The sequence below is a fragment of the Oratosquilla oratoria genome, chromosome 30 (assembly GCF_046742065.1).
Source record: "Oratosquilla oratoria isolate Oo_2021 chromosome 30, ASM4674206v1, whole genome shotgun sequence".
NCBI lineage: Eukaryota > Metazoa > Arthropoda > Malacostraca > Stomatopoda > Squillidae > Oratosquilla > Oratosquilla oratoria.
The window spans coordinates 34711382-34736222 of record NC_134806.1 but is presented as its reverse complement, the minus strand read 5'-3'; the positions used below and the strand labels follow the sequence as shown (position 1 = coordinate 34736222).

Here is a 24841-nt window from a genome sequence, read left to right as displayed (position 1 = left end):
CTTCCCCAAAGCCTATTTTACCCCATCCATCCATCTCATCCTAGGTTGCCCCCTCATGTTCATTCCTTCCACACCTCTTTCACTAATCTTTCTTCACTCATTCTTTCCATATGTCCAAACCATCCCAATACTCTTTCATCAACCCTATCTCCCGATTCCTTTTCCACCCCTGTTCTCCTCCTCACCTCCTCATTTCTCACTCTATCCAGCCTAGTAACCCTTATCATACTTCTCAGACACCTCATCTCAAACTCCTCTCTTCCTTTCTTATGTTCCATGTTTCTGCCCCGTACAGTGCTGTTGGCACAATCACTCCTTCATATAATCTCCTCTTAGCATCCATTCCCAAATGTCTATTTCTCATTACACTTTTTAATCCACCAAGGCATTTACTCGCTTCTCTCAATCTACATTCTACCTCCACTCCTCCCTTTCCTGCCACATTTGCACCCAAGTATCTAAAACTATCCACTTTCTCCAGTCTCTCTCCCTTAATACTCACTTCCAGTCTGCTGCCACTTTCACCCCTTGTACATCTCATCACCTTACTTTTACCCACATTTATCTTCAACTTCCTTCTTTCACACACTTTCCCAAACTCTGTCACTAACTTCCTCAATCCCTCCCCTGATCTTGCTACAAGTGCAGTGTCATCCACAAACAGCTGGCTTATCTCTCACTATGGTCATAAATAAAGTAATTATAGGTAGTGACCATTGGTTCCACAGCAAAATCAAATTTCTGAGCAGAAATAAATTAGTTTTGAAAAAGACAATAAACCTTGCAAAGGTTAAGGATAACAGGGAATTTCAGTTAGAAATTGAAAACAGATTCAAAGCTCTAAGAAATAATTGGGACACCCAAGGGATTTTAGCTCCTTGCTGAAGCCCTTGAGCAAGTAGGCATCCTGCAGGTTTTTTTCGGGTAGATTATGTGAGTCAGGGGAGAAGTATTGGAATATAGTTTAGGAGTGGGGGAGGAGTAGCACTTTTCGTTAAAAATATGATAAATTGTATTATCAACAATTTGATTATGGAAGAGAATAATATGGAATCTATTTGGGTGGAGATTATGATGATGATGATGATATGGTTTAACGTCACACACTCCCCACTATCGGGATGCTAGGATGGTGCCCCTCACAGAGGGCTTTGTAGCATGGAATTTAATGGTTCAACTTCACTGGTGGCAGGATTCGAACCGCCCTAACCCGCTCAGCCAGTGGGATTAATAGTGATGTAAGTTTGTGGAGATTATAGTCAAGAATAAGGAAATTATTACTGGCATCCTGTATAGACCTAACTTCAGCATTGAGCAGACTGATCCCCTGATTCATGAAATTCATAGGGCGTCCCAGTGCAAAAAAGTGATCATGGGAGATTTTAATTAGAGAAACATTGGGAAATTTTAGATCAGGAAGTGCAAAATTTCTTAAATGTGGTGCTGGCTTTCATCTCTATAGAACAAAAATTAAGGATAGGATAAGCCCAAATAAGAATGACAAAGATGTCATGATAGAATCAGAGGAAAAAATGAGTGAGGCATTTAACAAATATTTTCTCTCAGTCTTTACTAAAGAGAGGTTAGATAAGGTACCTGACTGTGATCTGATTCTCAGTGGGGATGAAAATAGACTAATATCAGCATTAGTAAGGTAGAAGTACTCAAACAGATTGAAAGACTAAAGCTACAAAATTCCCAGGGCCAGACAAAATTTTTCCAAGTGTTTAAAGAATTAAATTTAAAATCTGTGACCAGTTAACAGAAATATCAAGTTGGTAGATACTGGTTTTGTGCCTATTGCTTGGGGGCAGGCAAACAAACGTTCCTGTTTTCAAAAAGGGAGGTAAATCGTCTATATACAACTACAGGGTAAAATGCTTGAATCAATAATAGTTAAGGGGGTACGCGACACCTGGAGGTCATTTTCTAAAATATTTAGAGTAAAGAGCTGAAACTTCTCAGGTAAATAGGTATCCATATTGCCTACATTTTAGGTGAAGCAGAATGATGTATGTACACATGTACGTATACCAGTAGCGACATTTAAAAGTGCACAGCACCATAATACGTAGACCAATTTGTTTTATATTTTGGCTACGATTAGTCAGTAGGCACACCTAGGGCCGGTCATTGAGTAATTGAACAATTTCCTTTATACTTTTGCATACAGGCATTTCAATTTTAATGTCCGGCAATAATCGTGGAAAAAAAAAAAAAAATTGTCGTTTCCATTACTCCGAACTCTTTCATCCTATTCAAAATATTCGAACGATCGGCCCTAGCAGTTACTAAAAGTAATATTCCCTGTAAGTTTCATCTAAATCTAATGTATATTAGATTTTTTATGATTAAAAAAAAGTAGAAAAATATCGAACAGAGATATGGCAACTTGAAATATGAATATATCTGTAACTTGCTTATAGTTTCACCAATTTGACTGATTTTTTCATGGCTTAATTCTTATTATATAATAAGTACAGTAAAAATTATCAACATATTTTAATTATAAGTACTTTAAATACTGAAAAACTAAAGTATAAGTATGTCACAGTAGTGACGACGCACAGACGACAACATCATATAATTTGCTTTTTTGCACCTTTGGCGGTTTCTTCATATGAAACCTCTCTGCTGGGGGTCTTCAGGGTATCTAAATCATTGGAAAGAGGTTTATTTTCCAGTAGTGGGCGCCTTCTCTTTCCTCATCAGATTCCCCTCGCCAATCTATGTTGGTAGGGCACCCCCTCCAGCATCATATGATGTCCCTTCTTCTTTCTTCTTCCTGTATAGCCTTGATCTTTTTCCTCTTGCTTTCTTCTTTGGATTTAATCTTCCTCTTTGAATTGTTTAGTCTAATGTTGTCCTTTACCTCTGTCACCGTCACAGAGGTGCAGGTGAGGGCGGTGGTGGAGTGAGAGGTGGTGAGATCTTTAGTCGTCTTTGACTGCTTGCCATCTTTAACTGCTGTTTTTTGTCATTGTGATGTTCTTTTGTTCTTTTTGCTACCCATGATGACTGTACTAAAGAGCAATATGTACTAGCTAAAGTAATAGATTGCAATGAGAGCTCATGAGACATGCGTACTTCCCTTTTCAGAGCTAGCCGGTAACTAACGCTTAGTTTCGCACAAAGTTGGCAAAATATTCTCCCTCCACCTTCCTCCCTTCCCCTCCACAATCGTATTGGCCGTTGATACACTGGGCGAGTGTAAATTCAATCAAATTTCAACGTTATTCGCTGCGCCTGAAGGTCCTAAGTGGCACGCCTCCTTCTAGTGTGGGTTGCGCCTTTAAATCTGTCCTTTTAAACCTCACCCAGGACCTTGAAATTGCGCGCGGCTGGAAAATTATTTGTCGGGATTTATTTCTAAGTGGTATACGAACATTTTTAACACAGTTTTGAAAAATGCCATATCTTGACCAAATTCACCCCCCCCAGGTGTCGCGTACCCCCTTAATAGACTGAGATCACACTGAGAGACATAATTTTATTTGTGATTCACAGCATGGTTTCTCCAAGAGTCATATGTGACTAATCTTCTAAATTCTTACACTAAAGTATTCAAGGCAACAGATAACAATGATTGTAACGATGTTATCTACCTTGCTTTAGCAAAGTGTTTGACAAGGTGCCCCACCAGACTACTAAATAAAATCAAAGCTCACGGCATAGGAGGAAAAGTGTTAGAATGGATTAGAGCTTGGATCAGTGACAGAAAAGTGGGTCACCATATATGGTGTAAAATCCAAATGGAGGAATGTTTCTAGTGGAGTTCCCCAGGGCTCAGTTTTGGGTCCCTTATTGTTCATTATGTACATAAACGACTTGGACAATGGGATTAATAGTGATGTTAGTAAGTTTGTGGATGACACTAAAAGTGCAGTGTGTTAAATGTAGGGCTGCACAACCCTGAAAACAGATATAGCTTAGATAACATATTTTTAGATTAAACTGAGTGTGAGAGCGACTTGGGAGTTCTAGTGAGTCCTGACCTTAAATCCAGTAAACAGTGCATTAGCATACATACATATACCAAAGACTCTTTTCCCCCTTGTAAGGGAGGTAGCCAAAAGACAAAGACAAAAACCACTCTCACCCATTCCATCCCCAGCATACTCCACTCCCCTCTACCTTCTTCCCTCCCTCTTACCTTAGCACCTCCTGGATGATGGGTCATCCCTGCATCTTGCCCACTGCCCTGGGTCAGAAGCAGTGTCACAAGACACAGTACATCCACAGCAAGGCTACTTCATTAATTCGGTGACACCCCTCTCCATCCCCTCATGCAGAAAAGAAGACAGGGAGAAATCCCTTCAGGCTGCATCAATTTATTTCTCATACATACTCCCTCACCCCACATGCATCACAGCATCATCCATACACAACCCTTCTCCATTCACCCCTATCTTCTGTCCTCTCCCATCCTTCCTCGACAGACATTCCCCTCTTTCCCAATGCCCTTTTTACCCCATCCATCCATCTCATCCTAGGTCACCCCTTCATGTTCACTCCTTCCACACCTCTTTTACTAGTCTTTCTTCACTCATTCTTTCCATGTGTCCAAACCATCCCAATACTCTTTCATCAACTGTATCTTCCAACTCCCTTTCCACCCCTGTTCTCCTCATTTCTCACTCTATCCAGACTAGTAACATCTACCATACTTCTCAGGCATTTCATCTCAAACACATTCAAACTCCTTCTCTCTTATGTTCCATTTTTCTGCCCCATACAGTGCTGTTGGCACAATCACTCCATACAATCTCCTCTTAGCATCCATTCCCAAATGTCCATTTCTCATTACACTTTTTAATCCCTCAAGGCATTTACTTGCTTCTCTCAATCTAGATTCTACCTCCACCTCCACTCTTTCCCACCACATTTGCACCTAAGTATGTAAAACTATCCACTTTCTCCAGTCTCTTTCCCTTAATACTCACTTCCAATTTGTGGCCACATGCTCCCTTTGTACATCTCATCACCTTATTTCAACCCACATTTATCTTCTGCTTCCCTTTGCACACCTTCCCAAACTCTGTCACTAACTTCCTTAATCCCTCCTCTGATCCTGCTACAAGCACAGTGTTGTCAACAAACAACAACTGGCTTATCTACCATTTTTCTCCATTTTCTTTAACCATCTCCATTACCCTTGCATTTACCTCTCACACCACCCCATCCATGTATAAAATGAACAGCCAAGGCAACATAATGCATCCTTGGCAAAGTCCCACATCCTCAAACCAATTACTCTTTCTATTTCCAATTCTAACACAAGGTCTACTACTCTTGTTAAAACTCTTGACAGCTCATAACAGCTTTCCTCCTATCCCATATATCTGCAATACCTCCCACAGTGACTTCCTGTCTACCCTGTCAAAAGCCTTTTCCAAATCCATACAAGTCCAAAAAAAAATCCTTATATTTTCCTAAAGCTCTCATATATCTGTCTTTCCACAAAAAATCTGATCCACGCAACTCCTACCAGCCCTAAACCCACTGTTCTCCACCAATTACTCCGTTTCTCTCCTAATCCTCTCAATCAAAACCCTCCCATAAGTCTTTCCAACTACACTCAACAAACTGATCCCTCTGAAACTTCTACACTTACACTTGTTCCCTTTTCCCTTGTAAAACAGAACTATATAGGCACTCCTCCAGTCCTCCGGCACTCTACCCTCTTTTAGACAAACATTAAACAACCTCACCAGCAAGTCCATCACTGTACCTCCCTTCTTTAGACACATTGCATGACACCCATTCAATTCAGGTGCCTTACCTGCTCTCATTTTAATAACTGTTTTCATCTCGTCTTTCCTCATTTTCCCTCCATTTTCCTAATTCACCACTGTCATTTTCATATATATATATATATATATATACAGTCATCCCTTGTTATTTGCGGGGGGTTTTATCTGCGGTTTTGACTATTCACGGATTAAAAAAAAAAAAAAAAAAAAAAAAAAAAATTGACCCATTGGTAAGCCAGTAATGCATCCCGCAGTCCATGCTGCCTGTGTGGGCCACAGGCAGCATGACCCGCCACTCAGTTCACATGTGTTCTTCAAGGTAAATAATTATAAGGTGAATAATTGCAGAATAATTATTTTTTCTATAGCTGTTCATTCATCAGTTTCCTGTTGATCAGTACCAAATTTTCCCCAATATCAGCAATAGCTTGTCTGAAAATAGCAAAAAACTAGACCTATGTTCAATTGTACCACTCAGAGCACTAGTGCGTTGACGCAGTGGGCGTGGCCTATCGACCAATCGGGGCAGGCGTCACTGCTGAATATTGTGTGTGTGAAGTAGTCAGCTGGAGTGATGCAATTATTTATTGGTTAATAAATGTTTTGTTGATAATTGTCTTTGAAGTATTTCCTTTTATGCCATGCATTAAAAGTTGGATTTTAGCGATGAAGGTGGAGGGTAAGAAATACAAGATATGAAGTCGGTGAGTGAATGACCCTATTATGGGCCATATTGTATTATTCTTAGTTTATTGTTATTAAATTATACTTATTAACCGCTGATATATGAGAAGTGAATTTATTATAAATGGAAGACATTTAAAGCATGTTTCAACTGTTAGTAGAGAAGTGTTGCTAGAATGAAACACAAGAGTGTGAGTTTTGGCGGTGATATTCAGTAGATTTTCAATGGTTTTCTCAAAAAGAGTATTCATGGTTTTAGCCATTCACGGGGGTTTTGAGAATGCATCCCCCGTGAATAACAAGGGATGACTGTATATATATGTATATATATATATATATATATATGTATATATATATATATATGTATATATATATATATATATACATACATAGAGAGAGAGAGAGAGAGAGAGTAGGAGAGAGGAGAGAGGAGAGACAGAAGAGAGGGAGAAAGAGTAAAGAGAGAGGGAGGGAGGGGGAGAGAGACAGAGAGAGAGAATGAAAGAAGGAGGAGGAGGAGAAGAGTGGGGAGGGGAGGAGAGAGAGAGAGAGTGAGGACAGCCAAAGAGAGGAGAGGAGAGAGAGGGAGAAAGAGAGGAAGGGAGAGAGGAGAGGAGAGGAGAGAGAGAGAAAGGAGAAACAGAGAGAGGAAAGGGAGAGAAAGAGAAGAAAATGAGAGAGGAGAAAGAGGAGAAAAGGAAAAAAGAAGAGAGAGGAGGGAGAGAGGGAGGGAGGGAGAGAGAGGAGAGAGGAAGGAAGGAGAGGAGGGAGGAGGGAAGGAGAGGAGGGAGGAGGGAAGGAGAGGAGGGAGGAGGGAGAGAGGAGAGAAAATTAAAAAGAAGGAGAGAGAAAGTAGAGAGAGGGTTAAGAGGAGTGAGTGAGAGGAAAGAGGTGAGGTAGAAAGTAGAGGAGGGAGATGAAGGACAGAAAGGAGTGTGACAAATAGTGAGAAAGAGACACTATATCAATGTCTTCTTTTGTGGACCATTTTGTGATTGCAGTACTTTCACTGATGCAGAAAACATATGTTTGACACTGATTTCTGAAAAATGAGCTTTGTGCTATAGAGATGCAAGGGAGCAGAGGTGAAGAAGAAAAGAAAAAGAAGAGAGAGAGAAAGCATAGCTAATGGCTGAGTAGCCACTACCATGGAAAGAAATGGATCTATGAAATCTAGTACATATTTCTGATAATTAATGTGGATACAAAGTAGCTGCTAAGCTATGGATTGGTTTGAATAACATGGTACATACACAGACATGGTCAGAATTGAATAGACACCAAGAAAAATGCATTTCTGCTCATATTTAATGCTTGTTATTAAAATTTACTTAATATGTTGTATATACCTGGACTTATGTTTCAGATTACAGACAAGTTTATTCAAGCATGCCACTAACCAAAGTAGTAGAGCATGTGTCAGGATTAGATATGGAGAGAATGAGTGGTTTGAGGTAAAGGTGGGACTTCGTCAGGGATGTGTTATGTCGCCCTGGCTGTTCAATATGTACTTGGATGGGGTGGTGCGAGAGCTAAATGCAAGGGTGGTGGGTCAGGGATTGGAGATGGTTAAAGAAAATGGAAAAAAGTGAGAGGTAAGCCAGCTGTTGTTTGTGGATGACAAAGTGCTTGTAGCAGGATCAGAGGAAGGATTGAGGAAGTTAGTGACAGTTTGGGAAAGTGTGTGAAAGAAGGAAGTTGAAGATAAATGTGGGTAAAAGTAAGGTGGTGAGATGTACAAGGGGTGAAAGTAGCAGCAGACTGGAAGTGAGTATTAACCCGCAAAGTGTTTAGTACGTATATATACGTTCGGGAGGGAAAGTGTTTAGTACGTATATATACGGATCATCTTTTCTTTTACTTCACGGCACCTAAACTTGTAGAAATGGTTCAAGATGTCTTTTCTATTCCTAAATATGATTTTGAAAGCTCACTCTGATTTTTATTGTATTGCTGTGGTCTATTTCATTGAATGTATCCATGACCACGAGTGATTTATTGAAGAAATAGGTATTTTTATAGAAATATATCAGTGGTGTCATGATTACTTATCAATATACTCAAAATCCTGTTTAGTAGATCAGCTATTTTTATATTATTCCAACTTGAATAGCAATTTCAAGGTATTTTGTGTTCATGCATAGAGTCATCGTCGGTTGTGTTGGCACCCCTGCGGCGTGATAAGCTGGCCATGCATGCTATCCAGACGCACTGTCACATCTTCCCTGCTCGCACGTGTTATCCTGCACCATGCCCCGGGGCTTGACATCGGCGGAAATAGAGAGTGTTCTTTATGACGATAATGTCACAGTTACAGGATTTTTTTCCCCCATGGCCGTTTATAAATAGGTAAACTTGAAAGTTTAGAGGTACAGGAATTTCCCCCCTATGGCCGTTTATAATAAGGAAACCTGAAAGTTTACAGGCACAGGATTTTTTTCCCCTATGGCCATGGGATGCGTATTTGCGTGTTCAACAGTTTACAAAGGATTACAAAGGCGGAGCATGCCGACAGGAGACCTTTTGGTCCATTACTAGGTCGGATGTGGGAAATATATATATATATATATATATATATATATATATATATATATATATATATATATATATATATATATATGTATCTGAATAAAAAATAAAAAAAAAATAAAAAAAAAAATAAAAAAACTGGTCGGCAGTTGTAGGTACATTAGCCAATACACTTTTCCCTATGTAAGCATCAATTGCCACATTATCTGTGCTGTGTTTCATTCACATGTGCGTTCATATTCACTCATTCATTTCTGCCTCGGAACCTGAGTCCTTAGTTTCCCAGCCGTACGGATTTTCATGGGATATGCTACAGTCCAGAGGTAATACACAATTATCTCTTAGATATACTTGTAAAATTGGGATGTTATGTGAACTGTACAGTAGCAGAGCAATACCAAATTGGTCGGCAGCAAATGCAAAGACACGGAAGCTACATAATAAATGGGAAAATGTGTGGGGTACCACACCCCACACAGCAGGCAGGCGAGAGCGGGCGGGCTGTGGTATGCAGGAGTACCAACATAAAAAACATCAAATTGGTATAATGGCTTATTTGAGCAGCTGTGTACAATTTTGTTGTTGTTGGTGTTAGAAAACATGTTATGCTTGTGCAATGAAGGGATAATATTGTGCTACTTATATACACATACAGAAAATATAGTCTGTACGAGCGCGATAAATTTGGTACTATGATATGACTATAGAAAGGCTAGACAAACAATCCTAAGATATATTTTACAAGAAACTCAAACTAAACAATATATAGTCACGGAAGAAGCATTCAAAGTGTGTCGGAAATAATAAATAAGAAGCGGAGATTGCATAGTACTATTCCACATGTTTCGTCTTACGCAGCACCACTCTAGTATTGCAGCCAGGCGTGAAAGAAATCACAGGAAATGACAGCCTACAGGAAACACTCAGATATCGCATTTATATTATTGAAATCAGCTATTTTTTCCCAATTTTATTAGACAATAATATTATTTGGCCAAAATCCAACCCCACGTGACCTGTTTCACTCCTATAAAGCAACACTGTACGGGTTAAGGGAGAGAGACTGGAAGAAGTGGATAGTTTTAGATACTTGGGTGCGAACGTGGCAGGAAAGGGAGGAGTGGAGGTGGAGGTAGAATGTAGATTGAGAGAAGTGAGTAAATGCCTTGGTAGATTAAAAAGTGTAATGAGAAATAGACATTTGGGAATGGAGGCTAAGAGATTATATGAGTGAGTGATTGTGCCAACAGCACTGTATGGGGCAGAAACATGGAACATAAGAGAGGCAGAGAGGAGTTTGACTGTGTTTGAGATGAGGTGTTTGAGAAGTATGATCGGAGATACTAGGCTGGATAGAATGAGAAATGAGCGAGGTGAGGGGGAGAATGGGGGTTGAAAGGGAGATGCGAGGTAGGGTGGATGAAAGAGTACAAAGGATTACACAGGCGGAGCATGTCGAAAGGAGACCTTTTGGTCCATATCTAGGTCGGATGTGGGGAGAGAGGGAGAGAGAAAAAAAAATCATAATAATGATAAGTGAATGAAAAATATAACAATGTAAATAATAAATAAAATACATAAATGCATAGGTATAGATAAATAATTAACAAACTGGAAAATAGTAAATAATAATAGACATATAACTAATAATAAATGAGAATCAAACAAATTATAATAAACAAACGGACAAATGATAACAAAACAAATACTATAAAATAAATGATAGTCATTACAGAATCTGGCTTAGGTGCTTATTTAAATGATTCTTAAAGCTTCAAACTGAACTACATTGCACTACCTCTGCAGGAATTTTATTCCATTCATTAACTACACGGTTGGTGAAGCTGTTTCTACCCACTTCCAAATTAAATCTATTTCTGGACAGTTTGAGACCATTGTTTCTTGTCATTCTCATCCTGTGTGAAAATTTTGTCACTTTTGATGTTGTCAATTCCCTTTAGAATCTTAAAGACCTATATCAAGTCATCTCTGAGTCTACGCTTTTTTAGGGAAAACAGATTCATATGTTTTAGTCAATTTTTGTATGATTTATTTTTGATATTTGGAATCAGTTTTGTGGCTTGCCACTGTACTTATTCCAATCTGTCAATGTCTTTAATGAAATTCAGTGACCATACGGAAACAGCATATTCCAAATGTGGACGAACTGCCGAAATAGCTTGTTAATGAGTGATGAACTTTTGAAGTCAAAAGATTGTGCAATCAGTCCTAGAATCTTATTTCCTTTCTCAGAGGCTAAAATACACTGCTTGAATGATTTGAGATCATTACTGATAATTACGCCGAGATCCTTTTCATTGTCCACTTTTGTTAATGAATTTCCAAATAACATATAATTGTACTTAATGTTATTTTTACCTTGCATTTACTTGTGTTAAATTTCATTAGCCACTTCTCAGACCATTACTGTAATTTATCTAAATCTTCTTGAATATCTAATTCATTTAAGTGATCCTTTGCCATTCTGCACAGTTTTGTATCATCAGTAAATTTGGAAACAGTAGATTTTAGTCTGTGGTCTATATCATTTATATATACTATGAAAAGAAGAGCCCAAGAACGGAACCCTGAGGAGCTCCACTTATAACATTTTTCTATCCAGAAGCTTTTCCATTTACAACAACTCTCTGTTTTCGATCATTCATCCAATTACTAGTCCAACTTAATAGGCTACCACTTATTCCATGTGAAGCTAATTTAGTAAGTACTCTTTCATGGGGGACGGTATGAAAAGCTTTTGCAAAGTCTAGATACATTAAATCTATATTGTTTCTTTTGTCATAATTCGAGATAACCGAGTTGTAAAATTCGAGTTAGTCACACAAGAATGTTTCCATCTGAAACATACAGGACTGTAGTTATCTGGTGTCTTTTTGTCACCTATTTTGAATATGGGAGTAATGTTAGCTAGCTTCCATTCTCTTGGGACTTCTCAGGATATGATGGATTTCTTGAAATTAATTTCTCTTGGAACATACATACATACATACATATACCAAAGGCTTTTCCCCCTTACAAGGGAGGTAGCCAAAAAGAAAAAGGCATAAAAACCATTCCCACCCATTCCATTCCTAATACACTCCACTCCCCTCCACCCTCTACCTTCCCTCTTATCTTGGCACCTCCTGGGTGATGGGTCATCCCTGCATCTTGTCCATTGCCCTGGGTTCAGAAGCAGTGTCGCAAGACACAGCACATCTACAGCAAGGCCTATTCATTAAATCAGTGACACCCCTCTACGTCCCTTCATGCAGAAAAAAGACGATGAGAAATCCCTTCAGGCTGCATCAAATTTTTCTCATACATACTACCTCACCCCCAATCTCCCCCACCCATTCCACCTCATGCATCACATCACCCATTACAACAATTTACCAATATCCCCTGTCTTCTGTCCTTCCTCAACAGACATTCCCCTCTTCCCCAAAGCCCCTTTCACCCCATCCATCCATCTCATCCTAGGTTGGCCCCTCATGTTCACTCCCTCCACATCTGCCTTCCATACCTCTTTTACTAGTCTTTCTTCACTCATTCTTTCCACGTGTCCAAACCATCCCAATACTCTTTCATCCACCCTATCTCCCAACTCCCTTACCACCCCCGTTCTCCTCCTCATTTCTCACTCTATTCAACCTAGAAACCCCCATCATACTTCTCAGACACCTCATCTCAAACACATTCAAACTCCTCTCTGCCTCTCTTATGTTCCATGTTTCTGCCCCATACAGTTCTGTTGGCACAATCACTACTTCATTCAATCTCCTCTTAGCCTCCATTCCCAAATGTCTATTTCTCATTACACTTTTTAATCTACCTCCACCTCCACTCCTCCCTTTCCTGCCACATTCGCACCTAAGTATCTAAAATTATCCACTTCCTCCAGTCGCTCTCCCTTAACCACTTCAGTACGGGACTTAAATCTCGCGGGCAGCAGCCAATGCCAGCCGTATGACGTGTCGTAATAATACTCGCATCATAAAATATAGTCACCGCTTATATCGATCGTTCTCTCTTTCACCTGCGAATTTTGAAAACCACAGAGAATGGGATTCAGGGCGCATTTGGGAGAATGTAAAAACACAGGGGCGACTACAATAAATATAATCAAGACGCCGATATGGCAGCGTCGCGAATCCACTTGCTCCTCATGACGCCTACGTGTGCGGCACCGTATGGAAGGGGTTAATGCTCACTTCCAGTCTACTGCCACTTTCACCACTTGTACATCTCATCACCTTACTTTTACCCGCATTTATCTTCAATTTTCTTCTATCACACACCCTCCCAAACTGTCATTAACTTCCTCAATCCCTCCTCTGATCCTGCTACAAATGCAGTGTCATCTGCAAACGACAACTGGCTCACCTCCCATTTTTCTCCATTTTCTTTAAGGGGACCCCCTGCCCCCAGATTTGAGAGAAAAAAAAAAAAAAAAAAAATTGTTTTATTGCATAAATACATAATAGGGATCTTGCTCTAGATGCTGGTAAAGTGTTTTTATCGTACTGCCATTTTTAAAGGGTTTAAAGGGCCTACCCTCCCTCCCCCTGGCAGCCACATGCTGCACACGACCATTGTTTCTATACGTTTTGACCATATTTTACTCTTTTTTTTGTGTTTGATGCACTCATAAAGTTTTCTCTTATGTCCGGCATGCACGTGAGTATGTGGTGTGAGGAAGTTCAGCCTGCACGACTGGCAGTGGCCTGAGCCTTACAAAGTAAAGGACATGTACACGTTAGCTTGCCGCGTTCACTAATTTGCCGTGTGAAATTCGCATCTATTTTTCAGTGAAGAGATATTTGAAGATATTAGCCATGCCTAAGCTATCCAAACAAAAGGCATACTTGCAGAAGATAAGAATGTCTACATTAGCAACTCAAGGGGAGAAAGAAAGAACCCCAGCATCAACTTTGTTATCACCACCTCCGCCACCACCACTAGTACTCCCTCCAGCAGCTCTCTCCCTGCCATCTACATCCACATCCTCAGCACCTGATCCTTTGTCCTCAACACCTATATCAGACACGTTGTCTCTACGCAAACAACTGTTTGCTAACAAGTGGCTACAAGGATGCCTCCTTGTTGCAACACCTTGGGTTTAGTCTCAAACCTCACAGTGATGTCCCTGATGCAGCAAGAGCCTGTTCCAACACCAGAAAGGAAACCCAAGAAAAGAAAGAGAGCTGAATCCCAGCAATCAGACTACCTTGCTGGGTCATTCTAGACCAAGAACTCAAACTTTGCGACAAAGAGTGAGGTGGCGGCTTATGAGACCCTCACTTTGAGTGAATAATATCCTACACTGTACGAGGGTACAAAGTGCCCGAGTTACTTGAAAGATGCAAAATCATCATGAAAATACAATGGAACCTGTTTTCAATGGGTCTTAGGAGGACCAATGTAAAATTTAGTCAAACTAAGGAAAAAAAAAAACTTTAACACTCGTTTCTGAAAAATGTAAGTTTTTGATACACAAAGTCTATCTCCTCCCTCAATTTTCAACCGATTTTTGCATGTGAGGTCTCTATTAATAGCTAGATAAATGACAAAAAATGAAATAGAGAGTTTTTTTGCATATGTTAAATAGAAAATTTTTAATAACGTGTCAAAGTCAAAATTTTGCGGATTTTTTCGATAATTTTTTAATATTTTTTCCCCTTGGCGTTAAACAAAGATATTAAAAAAAAACTTTCTATTTTGTTTTTTATATATGTAGAAGATTCTTTTGCTGTAAAATAGAAGACATCGAATAAAAATTGTAAGAGGAGATAGGATTTGAAAGAAGCCCAAAAATATGGTATTTTTTACGTTTTTTATTAAAAAATAAAAAACTACTTGTCAGATCTGAATAAAACTCAAGCTGTGAAGGTTTCCTCAGACCTAGATATCACACAGAAAAAATCAGCAAGACCCTTCAGAAAAAAAGATTTTGGGTGGGGGGTCCCCTTAACCATCTCCAATCCCTGACCCACCACCTTTGCATTTACCTCTCGCACCACCCCATCCATGTATAAGTTGAACAGCCAGGGGCGACATAACACATCCCTGACGAAGTCCTACCTTTACCTTTAACCACTCACCCTCTCCATTTCTAATCCTGACACACGCTCTACTACTCTCATAGAAACTCTTGACAACTCCCAAAAGCTTTCCTCCTATCCCATATATCTGCAATACCTTCCACAGTGCCTTCCTGTCTACCGTCATAAGCCTTTTCCAGATCCATAAAAGCCCAAAACACATCCTTACCTTTTCTTATAGCTTTCTCACATATCTGTCTTACCACAAAAATCTGATCTACGCAACCTCTACCTGTCCTAAATCCACACTGTTCCTCACCAATTACTCCCTCTGTTCCTCTCCTAATCCTCCTCAAGATCCTCCCATAAGCCTTCCCAACTACACTTAACATGCTAATCCCTCTGAAACTACTACACTCGCACTTATCCACATTTCCCTTGTAGAGTGGAACTATACAGGCACTCCTCCAGTCCTCCGGCACTCTACTCTCTCTTAAACATTAAATAACCTCACCAGCCAGTCCACCATCACTGTACCTCCTTTTTTCAGACATTCTGCATGGCATCCATCCAGACCAGGTGCCTTACCTGCTCTCATTATCTTAACAACTGCCTTCACTTCATCCTTCCTTATTTCTCCTCCATTTTCCTCACTCATCATGGTCATTTTCTTAGCACTTCCCACTGCAACTATCTTTCCCTCCCTATCCTCCTTCACATTTAGCAACTCCCTAAAATACTGTGCCCATCTTCCTCTTACTGCCTTCTCTTCCATTATCATCTCTCCATCTGCACCTTTTACCTTTTCTTCTCTATTTGATTCACCTCCTCTTCCTCTCTTAATTTCTTTCCAAAACATCTTTTTATTTGTTTCAAAATTTTCTGTCATACTACCATGATATTTTTTCCTCCATTATCATTACATCCCATCATGATATTTTGTCCTCCACTATCATTACATCCCATCGTGATCTTTTGTCCTCCACTGTCATTACATCCCATTGTGACATTTTGTCCTTTGATGTTACATCTTAATGTAACATTTCGTCCTCTACCAACATTATATCCTAAAATTATATTTTGTCCTACACTGGCATATTGTTCTACATTAATGCTATACTCTACTCTGTTTTCCCAAGAACCCTATTTCCCCTTTCCTTTGGGTTTCTACCCCCAAAAAAGTAACTAGTTCATTACAAACTCCCACAATGAAGTTTGTAAGAACATTTTTGCCTCTGTGGTTAAGGTGGATCCCATCAGAAGCGTAAAGGTCATGACGCCTGGAAAAGATACCAAGGATCAAGAAAGTGGTATCCCAGTTGTGTGCACAATCGTGATATCCTCTCATTGATCCCTATGGCTCTACTGTTCCAACACAAGCCTGCGTAGATCCTGGGGTGGATCCAACAGACTACGTGATGGCTCCCACGTTCCTTCATCTCCTGAAGAAGGACCCTGTAATTCTGAACAAGTTCCTTTGATCTCACCCTACCCACATCGTTACTTCCCGTATGAACAATCGTAACCGTGTTCATCTGTCTTTGCTCTCTGATGGGCTGGGTACAATCGGCAATCCCACGGCCTGGTTGACATACAAGCTTGCAATATTGTTTGGTCTTCTGCTTCAAGATATCGTCATAGCCTTGCACCATGGAGTCCCCCACCACCAAATACTCCTAATTTTCAGCCACTTCATCCTCCAACAGAGCAAAACAATTGGCTAGAGCCAGCGGTTGCTCCGCAAGGCACCCGCTTACTAAATGCAGGCTGAACAAACGGGACCCCAAGGAGTGCCACTCGCTCATGGCAGTGGCAGAAGGGGAAGAAGTGGAATGCTCTTTGGGTTGTATGGAGGATTCACTCTTCTCACAGAGTGCACTCTTGAGAAGACGAATTTCCTCCTCACACATCCTGAGACGATCCTCCAGGTTCACACAACCTTCACAAGCCATTTTGCTCCTCCTTCAGCAATACAAATGGCAAAGAGAAAATATAACTTAACAAAAGAAACCAAAGCGGTCTCTAAATAAACTAAATACATGAAGCTTACTCTGCTTACTTTATACTATTACTCCTACCTTTAGAGCATAGTAACAGAATACTGTTTTGATTCTAAATTAATAGAACACACACTTTATCTTATATCTGTAACTGTATAGCATTATACATATACAATTACAAAAACACAACACAATCACTTGTCACTATTCAGAAATATAAATTTCACAGGTATTTGCTAGCTTGTGTCTGTGCAGAAAACGAGCTCTCTGAGGTCACAATGGTTTGAACACATGGAGAGAATGAGTGAAGAAAGACTAGTAAAAGAGGTGTGAAAGGCAGATGTGGAAGGAGTGAACATGAGGGGGTAACCCAGGATGAGATGGATGGATGGGGTAAAAGGGGCTTTGGGGAAGAGGGGAATGTCTGTTGAGGAAGGATGGGAGAGGACAGAAGACAGGGGTGAATGGACAATGGTCGTATATGGATGATGTGATACATGAGGTGGAATGGGTGAGGGGTGGGGGGAGGGGGAGTATGTGTGAGAAAAAATTGACACAGCCCGAGGGGATTTCTCCCCGTTTTCTCCTCTCCTGCAGGAGGGGACGGAGAGGGGGGTCACCGATCTGATGAAGCGGCCTTGCTGTGGATGTGCTGTGTCTTGCAACACTGTTTCTGACCCAGGGCATTGGACAAGATGCAGGGATGACCCATCATCCAGGAAGTGCCAAGATAAGAGGGAGGGAAGAGGGTGGAGGGGAGTGGAGTGTGGTAGGGATGGAATGGGTAGGAGAGGTTTTTATGCCTTTGTTTTTTTGGCTATCTCCCTTGTAAGGAGGAAAGAAGCCTTTGGTACATGTATGTATGCCACAAACCAAAGGAGCATTAGAACTATCTGAATTTCAGCGAGGTCATATTGTGGTTCAACATGAGGGTGGACTTAGTCAATGCAAAATATCTCAAAATCTGTCAATACCCATGTCTACTGTTAATAGAGTGATCGTACAATTCACCAGGGAAGGCCAGAAAGGAACAAAAAAAAACTCATTCAGGTCATCCCGGGCCCTCAGAAAGAACCTTGCGTCTTGTCAAAAGAAATGTCAAAGAGGATCCATGTTGCAAGGCCTCTGTCATAGCAGCACAAGCTGATGTCAGTCTCAGAACAGCTGTCAGGTATCTCCACAAGCTGGGTTACTATGGCAGAGCTGCAAGAAGGAAACCACTCCTTCGTCCAGCCAATATCAAGTGCAGAAAGGATTGGGCTGTTGAGATGGTGGAGAGACCTATGGCTTTTTGGAGCACTGTCATTTTATCTGATGAGTCACGATTCACATTATTTTTTGAGTGGAAGAGTGTGGGTCTGGAGACTCTGTAGTCAAGAGTTTAAACTCAAAAGACTGCAGCTAACAATGAAACATGGGGGCATTTCAATAATGGTGTGGGGTGCAACATGGAGTGATGGTTGATAAGAGCTTGTGAAGTGTCAAGGAAACATCAATTCAGGCAAATATTAAAGGAAGGACTCATTCCAATATTCTCCAGTAGTAGAACAAGTAAAAATGTCTTCCTATTTATGGAAGATGGAGCTCCTTGTCACACTGCTCAAGCAACACAAAATTGGTTGAGCCAAAATGGGATCAGGAAACTTCCATGGCCAAGTCAGTCCCCAGATATGAACCCTATTGAACACTTCTGGGGCATATTAGACTGACAACTTCGCAAAAAGAACAGGAAGCCATCTTCAAAGCCTGAACTCTTAGAATTACTACAGGAAACATGGTAAGAAATCCCTCATGATGATATTTGTGAACTAATCACTAGCATGCCTAGAAGGATCCTTGCATTGAAAAAAGCAAAGGGGATGTCAACCAAGTATTAGTTATTCACATTGTGACCATTTATAAGCACTTTAATTGTATCAATTGCTTGTTTAATAAATTAAACAATTTCTCTTGGTGTCTATTCAATTCTGTCATGTCTGTGTACATACATACCTAGGGATTTTTTCCCCTTACAAGGGAGGTAGTCAAAGTCAAAGGTATAAATCCACTCCCACCCATTTCATCCTCACATACTCCACTCTATGATACTTGATGATGATATGGTTTAACATCACACACTCCTCCCTATCGGGAGGCTAGGATGGTGCCCCTCACAGAGGGCTTTGTAGCGTGGAATTTAATGAACCATGCCCTTGGTTCAACTTCGCTGGTGGCAGGATTCGAACCGCCCTCACCTTGACCTTCGCCGCAAGTATCGACGCCCTAACCCGCTCAGCCAAGATGTTACTTTGAAACTTTCAACAGTGATGAGCACAGTGGAAGTCATCTGTCTTATATGGAATACGAGGCAGTGATGCTGTGTAAAAGGCAAGCAAAAAACAAAAAAGAGCTATATCTTTTATAAGGGACTATAATGGGTTAAGCTTCATAATAAAAATGATCTGGGTAAATGTGAAATTTGTGGCATGAGGGTGATACACTTGAAACAAAAAAACTTACTGTTTTTGTCATTGTTGCCAAGAATGGGTGGTTGAAGAGCATTTCGGTGAGTTTCATTCCCTGAAAACATTGAGGAGGTGAGTCTACAAGGAACCTATACAGATGAAAAGTTGATGATGTAGTTGGTGAGCAATTCAATACTGAAACTTCTTTTTATGTTATTACTAAATACTATTCCTGTAGTATTTAGACACATTATTTATGACAAGATTCACTATAGTTAAAATTCAACCATTACGGAATCACAAATCCCAATATTTTTGTTGGACAAGCTTACTATGTTGCGCATATATTGTTGCTTTACTCAGCACAAGGGTGGTTGTATATTCCGTAACAGCAACTGGAATGACCCTGGTGTAAGACTCACACAGTCTATCATTTTAATTCAATTTTATTAGGCCTGAGGTGACTATTGCACTATGGAGAGAGAGAGAGAGAGAGAGAGAGAGAGAGAGAGAGAGAGAGAGAGAGAAAAAAAAAAAAAAAAAAAAAAAAAAAATATATATATATATATATATATATTACTCCTTTTCTCTTTTTTCTTTTTCTGTTGATCTACTAATGATTTTTCTCTCATAATTGGATGAATGATTAAAGAGATCAGAGGTCCATGAATAGGTTAAAACATTTGAGTACATTTACATAAAAAGATATCAAAGATGTTTATAGTAAAATCTAATTGTTTAAAGGTATTTCTTGTATGTATACAGGGGGTCCTTGAGTTAAGAAGGAGTTCCATTCCTATGCAATATTGTAAACCAATTTTCAGCCTGATTAAGCACCTTCCATGGTGATTACTTTCCTTTCATTTGGTGCACTGCCATCAGAAGTCTGCTTTACACTTGGGAGCCATAATAAAGGGCAACCCCCCCTCCCCCAAAAGAGAGAGAAAGAGAGAGAGAGAGAGAGAAAGCAATAAGTCATCCAAAATGGTAATTCCTTCCTCAGTCTATCATTTAATAATGTGTTCTTCTACTGTGCTCACCAACTAGTTTTTGATAATCTACACACACAAAAGTCATTGCCAACAGTGTATCCACAAAGGGAAAGGAAGCCAAGACCACTGTCATCTTAGGACTCCCTGTATACCAATGGCCTTTCCCCCCTTGCAAGGAGGTGGCTGAGTGCTTTGACTCTTCATCTATCTATATACTTTGGGACACTTTCTCTTTTACCCTTTTAAGGGAGGTAGCCAGCCAATTCATGCACCCACTCTCATCCACTACCCATTGTTTCCCTTTCATCTTAGCTCTTTGTGAATGAAGGGTCATCCCTGTCTCATGTCTACTGTCTAGATCTGAGGCGATACAGCAAGACACAGCATACCCACAGCAAGGCTGTTTCATTTACACAGCGACCCTCCATCTTCATCCTCTCGAGTGGAAAATAAAGCAGACAGAGAGAAAACCCCTTTGGGTTGTGTGTATGTTGGGCCAGCAAACTGACCTCATGCAGGTGTACAGTGTGTGGATTATGTGGGGATGGAATAGGTGGGAGTGGATTTTATGCCTTTGTTTTTGGCTACCACCCTTGTAAGGGGGAAAAAGCCATTGATATATGTATGTAAATAAACAATTGTTATGCAGCCTGCATTTGTCATTCTCTCACTTATCTTGTCCACTGTGAATTTTTTTTGATGATCCCTGTTTTAAGACATTAACTTATTTCCCTCACCTGCCAATTCACCTCCACCCCAACTCCTCAATTCCTTGCCACATGCAATCCTAAATACTTAAAATTATCCACTTTGAATTTCTCTCCTTAAAAACTTATCTCCAGCTTACTGCCACCCTCACCTCTTGTACATCTCATCACCCTGAGTTTATCCATATTGACTTTCAACTTCCTTCTATTGCCTGGTCAGCCAAGCCTTGCTATAAGACCTCCACATAACAGGCAACTCACTCTTTATGCTTGACTTGAAAGCCCTGGGATTCTCTGAATGATACACAAGCAGTGGTTTGACCTTAAATCACCGCTTGCATTACTGCAAAATGAGTGTGAATCTATCATTCTTTGACTTGTGTCCTGGCAGTTTTTTCATGAATAAGACTTTGTGGGCATCCCCCTCCCCCCAAAAAAAAAAGTTTCATTGTAACTGAAAACTTGATTCTACCTTGAATTTCTCCACCCACTCCCCCTCATGCATCACAGCATCATCCATACACAACCATTCTCCATTAACCCCTATCTTCTGTACTTTCCCATCCTTCCTCAACATCCTCTTTCCCAATGTCCTTTTTACCCCATCCATCCACCTCATAGAAAATAAAATAAATAAAACAGATAATAATAAAATAAATAAAAAGTATAGCATGATGACTATGTATGTGAACAACAAAGGTGGAAGCATAACTGGTACTCAGCTACTCCATCGTACAGCTTTTTGTGTGTTCAGGTTCCTTCAGTTCAGTTTGGGTTGGTCAAGAACCGATATTTTGGTTGACTACTGGAGCAAAACAATTATAATTTTTTTGTCAAGAAATGATTTGTTCGACTCATGAGATGTTCAAGATCCCAGGTTTTACTGTACTCAATCTAAACATAGACACTTTTTACAATGAAAGACCCATTCAAGCTGCTTCATATCAAAGTACTCAAATGTTTATCTTACCTTATCTTTAAAGATTTTGTAATTACACATTTTACTAATTAAAACACATCTAATGTAACATTCCTCCATTCTACCAGTAAAATGAGAAAGGGAAAGAAATGACACCAATACCTTTAAGTTTGCTTCTGCTACTGGGGGGAAATGCTATCTACACAAAATAACACTACTAACCTGATGAGCCCGCTTCAGGCAAGGAGAGTTGTTCATCATCACTATTGTCAGGTGATGGGGCATCCATACTTGGGGATGGGCATGGTGAAGGGGATGGCAGGCTCTGTATTTTCTCTTCAAGTTTACCTTTTAAAGTTTTCACCCGGCCTCCAAAGTTCTTGTACGCCTTTCAGAAAAACAGAAAATGTACATTACATAAATCTGATAAAGCTGTAGAGAACATTTTCATACATATTTCATTTCTTTCTATATACCAAAAGGTTTCTTCCCTCTTATAAGGAAAGTACCCAGCGTGTGCATGCAACCATCCTCCACTCATCCCACACCTATTTGTTTCCCTTTTAACCCCTTCCATACGGTGATGTCTACGTAGGCGTCATGAGGAGCAAGTGGGTACGCGAGGATGCCGACGTCGGCGTCTTGATTATATTTATTGTAGTCGTACCTGCGTGACCCCCATATTCTGTAAACTGGCTTCATCATATTTTCTATGGTTATCAAAATTCACGGGTGAAAGAGAACGAGCGATAGAGCAGTGACTTTATTTTTTATAATGCGAGTATTATGATGCAACATCGCACGTCTGGCAGCATTAACTGCCAGACGTGCGATGTGGCCCGTAGTGTAGGGGTAAAAATCTCTCAGCTCCTTCTGGATGGAAGGCTATCCCAGCCCTCCACCCAGTGTCTAGGTTAGAGGCAATGCAGCAAGATAAAGCATGTCCACAGAAGGACCCAAGCTGCAGCTGGTTTACTCACACTACTTCAATTACTTGATGGGTCTCCCTCCTCCTGCCCTCAGGTGTAAATAGAAAAGACAAGGAGAAATCCTTTCAGGCCTGGTCACTTTATCATCTATTCACAACTATTCTCCACTCACACCTGTCTCCAGACCCTCTCCATTTTTATTTATATATGTAAGAATCCAGATTTTTACACTTACAATGAGCTGAGATAACAGGGAAACAAAAGGGTGTTGCATAATTGGAGGGCTTCTGTATGAAGGAGAGGAAACCTTTTGGTACAAAGATACAATGTTTATACACCAAAAAACCTTTTCCTCCTTATAAAGGGTGAATGGATCAAATTATACACCTACCCTTCACATATCCTACACTCACCCAAAACTTATTTAGTGTCCTTCCCATCTTAGCTCCTCACTGATGAGGGAGCATTCCTATCCTTCACCACATAACTCAGAGAATCAAGACAGCAAGACAAAGCTCCTTCAGAGTGAGGACAATCAGCCAAAGCTGGGTTATTTCCACTGCTTCATTACAAGGTGACCCCTTCCTCCTCATCCACTCAAGAAAAATGGTGCAGACAAGAATAAATCCCTTTGGGTTACTTCATCTCCTCAGTCACCTACAACCATTCTCCATTCAAATCTATCTCCCCCTCTCTCTTCACTACCAGTCTCTCTCCCTTAATACTCCCAATTTGCTACCACCATTTCCCCCTGTACATCTTATCATTTTACTTTTACCCATATTTATTTTCAACTTACCTCCTTTCACACACCTTCCCAAACCCTGTTACTAACTTCCTTAATCCCTCCTTTGATCTTGGTACAAGCCCAGTGTCATCAGCAAACAACAACTGGCTCATCTCCTGTTTTTCTCAATTTTCTTTAACCATCTCCAATCCCCTGCCCAATACCTTTGCATTTACCTCTTGCACCATCCCATCCACAGTAAATAGCCATTGTGACATGACACATCCCTGGGAAAGATCTTTACCTCAAACCACTTGCTCTTTCCATTTCTAATTCTAACACAGGCTCTACTACTCTTGTAAAAAGTCTTTACTGTTCTTAACAGGTTTCCTCCTATCCCATATATCTGCAAAACCTTCCAAAATTCTTTCCTGACTACCCTGTCTTTTCCAAATCTTTAAAGGCCCAAAAAACATCCTTACCTTTTCCTAAAGCTTTTTCACATAACTGCCTTATCACAAAAATCTGATCCATACAACCCCCTACCTTTCCTAAACCCACACTGTTCCTCACCTATTACTCCCTCTGTTCCACTCCTAATCCTATCAATCAAAACCCTCCCATAAGCCTTCCCAACTACACTCAACAAACAGATCCCTCTGAAACTACAACACTTGCACTACCCTCTTTTAAACAAACATTAAATAACCTCACCAGTCAGTCCACCATCACTGTACCTCCCTTTTATAGACACTACGCATGACACCACTCTAACCCAGGTGCCATGCCTGCTCTCACCATTTTAATAACTGCTTTCACCTTATCTTTCTTCTTTCTCCTCCATTTTTCCCATTTATAACAGTCATTTTCTTAGTATCTCACTGCAACTACCTTTCCCTCCCTATCCTTCCTCACATTTAGCTACTCCCTAAAATACTCTGCCCATCTTCCTCTTACTGCTGCCTCTTCCATTATCATCTCTCCATCTGTACATTTTACCTTTTCTTTTCAACTTGTTTCACCTCCCCTTCCTCTTTTAATTTCCCTCTAGAACATTTTTTAATTTAAAAAATTTCTGTCACACTCTTCTCCCATTTCACATCTGCTCTCCTT

General features: G+C 40.3%; 1 protein-coding gene across 1 annotated transcript in view; it reads right to left on the bottom strand.

Moving 5' to 3' along the window:
- Positions 1 to 24841, bottom strand: part of LOC143041079 (uncharacterized) — a 94625-nt gene that overhangs the window by 18444 nt on the left and 51340 nt on the right. The window contains exons 7-8 of the mRNA XM_076212761.1: positions 22295 to 22460; positions 19510 to 19569 (exon numbers count right to left, since the gene is read on the bottom strand). Of these exons, the coding sequence (XP_076068876.1) occupies positions 19510 to 19569; positions 22295 to 22460 (226 nt within the window). The remainder of the gene's footprint in view (positions 1 to 19509; positions 19570 to 22294; positions 22461 to 24841) is intronic.